The sequence below is a fragment of the Diabrotica virgifera genome, chromosome 7 (genome assembly GCF_917563875.1).
Source record: "Diabrotica virgifera virgifera chromosome 7, PGI_DIABVI_V3a".
NCBI lineage: Eukaryota > Metazoa > Arthropoda > Insecta > Coleoptera > Chrysomelidae > Diabrotica > Diabrotica virgifera.
This window is the reverse complement of record NC_065449.1, coordinates 3,530,462-3,541,409: the sequence shown is the minus strand read 5'-3', so window position 1 is coordinate 3,541,409 and position 10,948 is coordinate 3,530,462. Positions and strand designations below refer to the sequence as shown.

At 31.3% G+C, this 10,948-nt stretch overlaps 1 protein-coding gene across 1 annotated transcript in view; it reads right to left on the bottom strand.

The window, feature by feature from the left end:
• Nucleotides 1-10,948, bottom strand: part of LOC114328731 (forkhead box protein K1) — a 109,262-nt gene that overhangs the window by 18,999 nt on the left and 79,315 nt on the right. Inside the window, exon 7 of the mRNA XM_050656570.1 lies at nt 6,225-6,312. Coding sequence (XP_050512527.1) covers nt 6,225-6,312 — 88 coding nt within the window. The remainder of the gene's footprint in view (nt 1-6,224; nt 6,313-10,948) is intronic.

Below are 10,948 nucleotides of genomic sequence, written 5' to 3'. Positions count from 1 at the left end.
CGTCAGGAATTTTTGAAGTTATACTTCTTTAGGCGCGATTGAGATTGAGGGTGAATTTATATTGATCTGCGCGCATGCGCACACCGACAGTATGGTATTAGTCGTTATACGGGCTCTGATTGGGTGTTGAAATGATCTGTCAATAATAAATAATTGTTCAATATGAAGGTAAACAAATGTATATACAGTGGAACCCCGTTAACTCGGATTAATTGGGACCGCGGCCGATCCGGGTTATCGAAAATCCGGGTTAGCCGGAGAAAATGGTAAAAATTAATAAAATATGGTATGCTTACAGATAAACTCCGTTATAATTGTCACACAGACACTGGTAAACCACGTTCGCATTCCACACAAAACCACACATACAAAGCGTCGTCAAAAGTCTCATTCTTAGCTTTATTAGCTTTGCACCGATTAAACTGTCTTTTGTTATCATTTTGAAAAAAAAAATTCTTCGATTTTAGTTCTATTTTTCTTCCAATCCGATACTGTAGATGTACCGACACCATAATATAATGCTGCAAGATTCACCTTTATCAATTCTACTTAATGCTTCTAGTTTCTTTTCCATTGCCACTACAACATTTTTACGTTTTGTTGCCCTTATAGACAAAAGACACGCAAACACAAAATCTGAATAAATTTACGAACGATTACAAAACGGAAGCGAACAATAATACGACTTTACTACACATAATACCGTCTCTGATGTTATGTTATTTAATAAAAGTGATGACTAACACCATTGTTAAAAAAAGAATTTTAATAGTCTTTTCTAAACAATGCTAACACAGACAGTTTCAAAAAAATAAAGGATAATACAGGTGCATGTTGTTTTCGACAATGAATGTGGTGTACCATGAGTCATTTTTACTATGTTATACCTATGTAGTTCAATCCGGTTCCATTATCTCTCAAATATAATATTACATAGAGTTGGTACAAAACCTCGTGAACCTTGAAAATGCGTATGTATAACCGAAATAAAATGAAGCCAAAAACATACGACTATTTTATTTGCTGCGAATTGCGCGACAGGGTCCCATCTGCACCCTGATATTTTCAGTAATGTCGGATTCATCAATCGTTTCGTTCGTATATTGACGTCACCAAATGAATGAATTAGGTTCACGAGATTTTGTAACAGTAATACATTTTTATTGTTGAAATGTTTGTCTGATAAAAATCGGTCCGGGTTAGCCGGAGTTCCGGGTTATCGGGGGCCGACTTATCGGGGTTCCACTGTATTAGTTTTATTGTTGTGAGGACAGAAACAAAAAAGTTTATAATTGTAGTGACATTTAAATAGTTTTTAAAAGCAACAGGTACGTAATAATTGTAAATGTATCATAGGTACCTACCTATTTGAACCTACCAAAATACATAGTATGTATTATTTTTTTTTACATAATTTGATTACCATCAAAATTTCTATCAATGTTCACCTAATACATTGTTTTCTTACTCTATGTTTTGTTGTATTTTTTCAATTCTAAATCATTTCAATTCAAAATCAAAATAATTTAATTTAATTAAAAAATGTCAAAAGCTTAATCCGTTTAGTTAGTCGATCTTCGCACATAATGACACATTGCCTCCGTGGCGAAGCGTTTAAGGCGAATGAACCCCAATATACCAACCGCGCTGATAGCTGGTTCGAATCCCAATAAAAACTTTTATTTTTTTATTTTTTTTTATACATTTTATGATTGTAAGTATATTTATTATATAATTTTATTTTCAGAAAATACGTATTTAGTTAAAAAAATTTCCGACAATTAATGTTCAGAAATCATTTGTGGCATTTTTAATGTGTTTGTGTGTGTTTTATTCTTTTATTATTTTAATTTTTGGCACTGTTTTAATAAAATTTTAGAGAACTAGTAAGTATAAATTAGTTTAATATTTAAATAAAATATAAATAAAAAGTATATTAATTTCGTTTAAATCATATAATAGAAGTATAACTTCTTACGTGCGTACAAAGTACACACACATTCTTTTTTTTAAATAAACATTAATTTTGGTGCTATGCGCAGGACAGAGATGTTCGATTCACACAAGTTGATTTCCACCAAAATTTCTTGCAATCTTTATCTAATATATTATTTTATTACTCTATATTTTGTTGTATTTTAATATTTTAATTCCACAAAAATTAAAATAATTTGATTATTGTTTGTGAAATATTGTTTAAACAATTGCATACGTTTAAAAATAATAAAACTTTTATTCTCTAAGTTAAAATATATGAACACAGAAAGTTTTTGCTAAAAAAAGTGTTATTTCAAAGGACAGGGTATATGTTTTTATTTTGCAATAAACAAATTTATTTATTTATGTCGAAATGTAATACAAATTAAAATGTATCAATTATTATCAAAGATCATTGGAATGCCCAATCAGAGCAAACTATACGCTAACCTGCGCGTAGCACCAAAAATTAATTTTCATTTAAAAAATTCGTGACGCCGTGATAGTTAACCGATTTTAATTTTGCAAATTACAAATGAAAGGAACAATATTGTTCTATATGTAAAACAAACTCAACTTGCTCTCTGCTTTATTTTCAGTCCTGCAACATTTTGAAAAAATGAATATTTTTTGCGAAAGCTGGATTGCAAAATTTATTTTGCAAAATCTATCAAACCGATCTTAATGAAATTCACAGTGTTGCTTTATTATGTCATATAGTTTTTCTGAGTGAAATATGAAGGTCCTAGGTGTAGCATAAATGGTTGAAAAGCGTAAAATGCGAATACTTGTTTTTTTATGGTTTCTTTCGCAATTATTGCTATTTTGCAACAAGGGTGACAATTTTTAAAATTATTAACCAATCTTATATTGTATGAAATTTAATTACGCAACTCTTATGTTTATGTAACTTTTCTAGGAAGTGAATACTTTGCAAGTTATAATCAAAAAACGAAGAAAAAATCGAATTTTTCCTTCATTTTTTGACATTTTAATTATTTAAACAATGTTCCGAACCTTTTTGAGTGGGAAGATAACTCAATTAATATTATATGAGTTATTTCCAATCAATTTCTGCAAAAAAGTATGAGTCACCTCTCAACGTCCAAATGTACTAATATTTTTACACATGCGCCTTGGTCTAATAGCAATGACACACTCTGCCCAAATCACAAGAAAGGTGATTAACTACTGTCTATGAAAATTACAGAGAGATCGTACTATTAATAGTACATTAGGTAGGTATAGATATAAGGTATTGGCAAGGATTATAAGAACTAGAATATAGACCTACTAAACAGAGATAATAGGAGAATACCAGGCTGGTTTCAGACAGAGAACAACAACCGATCAAATATTTATGGCTAAAATTATTACAAAACAATAGTTATGTACAAAATCTACGCTTTCATAACTATGCTGTTTAATGGTTTTAAAATGGGCCTATTATTCATCTCATGAAACGGATTATACGAAACAATGAGATCACTAGGAATGTCAGAGAACCTGATAGGATTAGTTTAAGTGACGCTAACTAATACAATCAGTCAATGAAGCCATGCCATGACAGAAGGAAGTTTTTCAAATCAGTTTAACGTCACTAGAGGATTAAAACAAGAAAACCCCCTGTCAATAGACTTACTCAACGTAGTACTAGAAAAGATAGATTTTATTAACGTTTCGAGTAGTATTTTGTATTTTGACAACAGTACCCGATTTTAAAAAAACGTTAATTGGTTGAGAAAGGGCGTAGTTAACAATAGATCGAAGGACCACCAGCCATGGGCTGGAAAGAAAAGCGGTTTACACGTAACAAACTTTATTGTATGAAGAATGGTGAATAAAAAACTAGGATGGTTATGTGCGTATAACTGACGTATGACACTGACGTACGTATAACACTGACGTTGGACTGTCACTTTACTTCACTGTATAACTACTACAACGATAAGATTTGCTGCGTACAGGAATGTTCTAGGCTACGAGTAACACTGGCAACATTGCTTTTACGTTATTTTTAGTGGCATGAAGATTGCTATATTAAGCGACTGGCGACTGTTCTTTCTGCGGACTGATAGCGAACTATTCTACTCGAGGGCTAGAAGCGAACTGTGTTGTTGGAACTAGAAAAGCGCGATAAACCTTTCGGTTTGACGGCTTTTAAGGGATCAGTTGAGTGACTTCTGAGATCTAGGATTGGTTTGTGTAACGAACATTATTTGTATACAGGGTGAAACGTTATTTCACCAGTTAATAAAATTATTTTTTTCAATTTAATTGTGGCTTATTTCCCATATAAATGCCACAAGGAAATAGCTTCAGATCAACATTAAGAAAAGATAGAGAAGCAAATATTCAGACAAGCGGCATGATTTGAACAAATGACAACAGTGCATGGGTTTTGCAGATGACTTGGTGTTTCTGGCACATTCAAGAATAGAACTTCGAAAAATGTTCACACAATTTTGAAGAAGCTAGAAAATAATATAATATACAGGGTGAGTGCGGAGGAATGTGCCAAACATATGTTGTTATTCGATTTTCATTTGTTTCCGGGATATGGGGTGTTAAAATTTGTCTTGTAAACTGACGATTTATTTATTGCTCTAAAACCGGTTGAGGTGTGCAAATGAAATTTGGTGGTTTTTAAGACATAGTTGTTGCACATGTTTTGACACATAATTAAGAATTTTATATTCACCATTGGCGCGCGTACGAGTAACAGTCTGAAAAATTAAAAAAAAAAAAAAAGTACGCCACTGAGATATTTCAAATTAAAAATTATTTTTGAATTCCCTGTTCAATTTCTGACAAATAATCTATCTTCATGTTTGTACATAAGATGCTTCGTTTTCATGCAAAAAATAAAATATCTTAACGCTTACAACGTATTCGGAATAAGTTTCTACACATTCATACAGAAACTTCGTCGAAAACTTTGTAAGCGTTAAGATGTTTCCTTTTTTTGCATGAAAACGAAGCGTTGCATGAAAAAACGAAAGATAGATTTTTTGTCAAAAATTGAACGAGGAATTCAAGAAAGATTTTTAATTTTAAATATTTCAGTGGTGTACCATTTTTATCTTTAAAAATTACAGACTATTATCCGTATGCGCGCCAATGGTAAATATAAAATTCTTAATTATATGTCAAAACAAGCGCAACAACTATGTCTTAAAACCCACCAAATTTCATTTGCACATCTCAACCGGTTTTATAGTAATAAATAAATCGTCAGTTTGTAAGAAAAATTTTAACACCCCATATCTCGGAAACAAATGAAAATCGAATAACAACATGCGAGTTATTTCTGATTATTTTTACGTATATTATACAGTCTTGAAGTTTCACTCTAAGGACGAATGACAGAGTGTATAAATTTGATAAGGTAACAGACCTTGAGTTCCTTGGTGTAACAGTAACAAATAAAGGAGACGAAGGAAGAGAGAAATAGATAAACGGTTTTTAAAAGGTAGTAAAACAGTAGGATGATTAAACGCACTATTTAAGGCAAAAAACGTGTCCAGGGCAGCTAAGTTTCCAACTTATGAAACAGTAGTGAGACCCAAGGGTGTTGTATGCATGTGAAACTTGGACAATGAATCAGAAAGAAGAAAAAAGTTAGAATATTTGAGAGTGGAGAATCTTGAGAAAAGTTTTTGTTAGTATAAGGAGGCTAATGGGGAATGATGCAGATGAACAGACCAGGAACTAATGGAGATGTATAAGAGACCCAAAATAAGACAGAAAATCAGGGCCCAGAGAGTTAGATGGTTGGGACATGTTTCACGAACACCACAAGAAAGAAACTTAAAGAGTTTTGTTTGAAGGAGAACAAGGGATCGAAAAGAAGAGGGGAGACCACGAAGGAAGTGGTTTGATGCCGTCCAGACTGACATAGAAGAAATGGGACCAAGGGACTGGAGAGAACAAGTGAAGGACCAGAACAACTGGAAGAATCTAGTCAAGACTATCGAAGCCAAAGGCCTCTGAGAACTGTAGTGTTGTAAGTTCGTTATAATAAATATATCCAATTAAGAGGAGAGTATGTTGAACAATAAAATACCTTTAACTTTCAAATTTTTCTGTATATCGGACTTTGACAAGGACTCAGTCACTATAGTTTTTAGTTTATTATGAAAAAGGGTGTAATTTAATATTTTTTATTGGTTTTTTATGGTTATATTAAAGTTTTATTAGAGTCAACGAGTCAAATTAACACACTCTATAATTCAAATGTGACATACCTGTAAGCATAGTTTGCAGCTTGAACTATAACAGGTTGTGATGAAAATCCTCCTGGAGACATTGACCTTTCTTCAATATTGAATTTTTCTAAAAAAATCATCAAAGTATATAATACAAAATATATAAATATATGTAGTCATCTTATAAATAATATTTTCTAGTTATTATACAGTGTGTCTGCGTAACTTGGAACCGTATGGGAAACTTTTTTTAATATTAATTTTACGAAAAAAGTTATTCTTTATAAAGTGCTCTGCATAGTCTAAAACCTAAGATGCAATCATCAGATATCAAATTTTATTAACAGTATACGATGTATGTCAAAAAATATGAAATTTCGCTCAAGAGTAAAGTGCCTTTATATTTCACAATACCAAAAATTGTCATTGAGAAAAGTTGTTTGTAATTAAAAATTATTAAAAAAAAATTATTAAAAAAATAATGTCGAAACGTTAATAAAATTATTTTTTTCATTTTAATTGTGGCTTGTTTCCCATATAAATAATTAATCATAAAAATGCCACAAGGAAATAGCTTCAGAACAACATTAAAAATTATGTTATAATCTGCATTTACACTCTTCTAATTGAATTTTTTTTTTAATTTTCCTCAAATCACGGACACCCAACATCATTTTTATTTATGATAGCTCCGTTATTATTAATTTTACGAAAAAAAGTTATTTTATATGAAACGTTCTGTATAGCCCAACAACTAAGATAAAATTATAAGATATTAAATTTTATCAATTTTATATAACATATGTCAAAAAATATGAATTTCGCTGAAGAACGTACCTTTATTTTTCACAATATTGAAATTTGTTATTATAAAAAGTTGTTCAGAATTAAAAACTATGTTTCAATATGCAGTTGCATCCTTCTAGTTGAAATATTGTGAACTATAAAGGTATTTTACTCTTGAGCGAAATTCATATTTTTTGGCATAACTCGTATAAAAATGAAAAAAATTGATATCTTATGATTGCATCTTAGTTTTTTGACTATTCAGATATTTTTATGAAGAATAACTTGTTTTCGCAAAATTAATAATAACGGAGTTATCTTAAATACATAAAAATGATGTTGGGTATCCATAATTTGAGGAAAATTTTCAAATTTTTTTTTCACAAAAAGTGTACATGCATATTATAATATAATTTTTAATTATAAACAACTTTTCTTAATAACAATTTTTGATATTGTGGAATATAAAGGCACTTTACTCTTGAGCGAAATTCATATTTTTGAATATCCTCGTATATTATTGATAAAATTTGATATCTGATGATTGCATCTTAGGTTTTAGACTATGCAGAGAACTTTATGAAGAATAACTTTTTTTCGTAAAATTAATATTAAAAAAAGTTTCCCATATGGTTCCAAGTCACGCAGACACACTGTATATAATTAAGAAACTACACTGCGCATCAGAGAAAATGGGCCACTAATTAGTAAATCCGTAGAACACTGAGATTTTACAGTATTACAATATAAAAATGAAGGTGTAAATTATTCAGTGACACTAACTGTGCCATTAGTTACAATCAGGACAAGAACTCAATGATAAAGTCAAAAACAGATGAGTACATATCACTTTTTTCAATAATGTGTGTTGCCACCACGGTTCTGCTGACACTCCTCATTCGATTTGGCATATAACTGATCAAGTTTTGAACATGTCTCTTTAGAAACAAGTGATCCATTCTTCAATGAGAGCCATTCTAAGCTCTTCACATGCTGTTGGAGCAGGTATACGACGTCTTACACGTATTTTGAGAAGACTCCATACATGCTCAATAGGATTGAGGTCTGGACTTTGAGTAGGCCAGTGGGTTTTTTTTGAAATATCAACATCTTCAATATACTGTGTTACAATCATTGGCGTATAATAGGAACTCGCATTAATTTTTATTAATTCTTTACTCAATACTGCTGGCATAAATTCACAAATTATTTACTACAGAAACACAAACACAAGCTCAAACGAAGAACATATCTAACAGGTCTTGCCAAACAACTTACGAAGCATCATATTATTCGTCGGTCAAGCATTATACCACTGCCAATTCCTCTAAGGCAAAAAAAATTAGAAATGTTTTTTTGTAAAACCAAATGATGTGAATGCGAAACCTCGATGTTTCTTTTGCCCGAAAGGAAAAAAAGAGAATTACTCAGCACCGATGTCATACACATTTGAAACCTCTATGTAAAGAGCATACTTCTGAAACAGTCTTCTCAGTTGTCACCTAAACTCTGCCATGTAAGGTCCTACCTTCAAATTTTCCAACCAATATGGTTGATGTCATGTGATGCCAGGGGTTAATCTGGAAATATTTTTAACATCCTTTAAAATCGGATAATATAATGTAACCTCAACTGTTTAAAATCAACTCAAGGGTTTTTACCCGTACATTTTGGTGGCTTAAAGCATGTAAACCTGTGATAACACTGATGATGGAATATTGATTCCGAAAACGTTTTGTTGTAATATAGCCCTTTTTAGGGATTTTAAATATACCTTTTACAAGGTTTTTATTTTTTTTACTTCTGAAACAGTTTTAACTTGCGCCAATTGTAACAGAGAAGAAAATTCCTGAACTAATAGCTTGTTAGGTTTTGTTCTTTTAAACAGTTGTTGAATAAAATCTTTAAACAAAATGCATACAGTTTTCACTTGTAACAGTGACACTAAATTAGATTTGATTATACCAGTCGTTCAATTTTCTAATAAATATACTTAATACTTATTGAAAACAACCACACTATTTCTATCTTTCTTCTTTCCCCCCCCCCCCCCTTCCTTTTACCCTATCAGGATGTCGGATTTGGGCTAGCTATTCTAATTTCCACTCACCCATCTCCTCCATTCTTTTCTATTTCCTGTCATTATTTTCAATTCCTCGAGTGACTTTGGTTTAACTTGTCCGCCTCTACTAGTTGCTGTATACATTTCTTTATTGTTCTGCGTCTTTTTCTTTTTACGATGTTCTTTGCTTCGTGGACTTTTCTTGTAATTCTGTTGGGTTGCATCCTCATCAAATGTCCATACCAGTTCATTTGTCTCTTTGCTATTTTATTCAGTATTGGTTCTTGGTTGGCCATTCTCCTAATACTCTCGTTGCTTAAGGTTGATATAAACCCTTAATTAATTTGTTTCTGATCCTAGAGATGGCTCTATTATAGCATGTTACTGTGGTAACATTTTCAACTTAATTGTAGATTTCTACATGATGACTCAGTAATAATATAGAAACCTGAACACTTTTCTATCCTTACACACATTGGCTCAATTGGCTGTGTTGCCAAATTGTTTAGACAGTAATTTTATCAAGGCCTAATAACAATGTAATGTACCGATTAATTTTATACCGATGTTCTAGAGGGAGCCAGTTCATGGTGACACAATTTGATAGCGGCAATTCAAGATATAATTCTTATTTAACGAGATTTTTCATATGTTTAGGAAAAAATATTCAACATTTTATTAGAAATATTTTCCATTGTTACAGTTTTATATATGTTATTAAAATTTTATCCAATTTCTTACCGGTTGCTTTATTATAAGCTGAAACATATTATTTTTTCCTACTGTGGCAAAACTATATATGTATTTAAAACTTTAAAAAAAATTCATAGGTATTTCCTAGGATTATATCTTTATGCTGTAAGAAAATTACCAAAATTGTATGTTTGGTTTTCCCGCTTTATACTTGGAAAAAAGGAGTTTTTTGAGTTTTTCGAAAACGAAAACATGAAGTTTGCTCAAAATTTGTCAAAATACTTGTAGTGATCACATATCTCTTCTCAATTTTTTTCAAATGTTTTGAATGTGTAGTTTATTTTTGGGGGGTTCAGATCAACCTTAATCTATCCTGTTTTGTCTTTCCAACTATCTTTCTTGGGTGTCTTATCTCCATTGCATTTATCTTACTCTTTATGTTTTTCCAGAATTGTCCAGTTTTTACATGCATAGAGTACAGTCGGTATCACTATCGTGTTATATATTTTTATCCTTGTCTCTCGTGGAAGTTTTCCTTTCCCAGTATTGGGGCTAACGTGTAGTATAACTTGTTTGATTTATTTGCTATATTACTTATTTTCCAGTCTATTTTTCCGTCGTTAGTAATTTTACTTCCACGTATTCGTAAGTTGTAACTATTTCCAATTCTGAGTTTTTACATTTTATCTTTATTTCATTAGCTTCCTTATATCTTCTTTGTCGCTGATTATCATTATCTGAGTTTTTATCTAACAATAAAACACTGAAAACGTTTATTTTCTGTACTTCCACAAAATGTATTACAACTATGTGACTACAGCTGTTTCGGCAGAGTGCCTTTCTCAAGTGATTTAGATTACTATGGGTTTGTCTTTTTAAAGTCTTTAACTGAAGAGGTTGAGGAGTGGGGAACTGTTTGTCTCGAGTTGGTCATTCAGAATTATATCTGTATCTTTCAATTTATTAATTTCCATAGATTCTAATAAAGACAGCTTAAGGCCTTTATTTTGAATATGCAGAATTTGAAACTGTTCAATAAAAGAATGAAAATGATCTAGAAGGTGAAGTGCGTATGTAGAAGTGTCTGTTTTTCTATTGTTGAAAGCCCTTTTATATTCTGCTATCCGTTTGTCAAAGGTTCTGCCAGTTTGACCGATGTAAGTTTTCAGACAGTCACCACAAGTTAATTTGTAAACACCACTATGTAGTTGTTTTCTCTTTC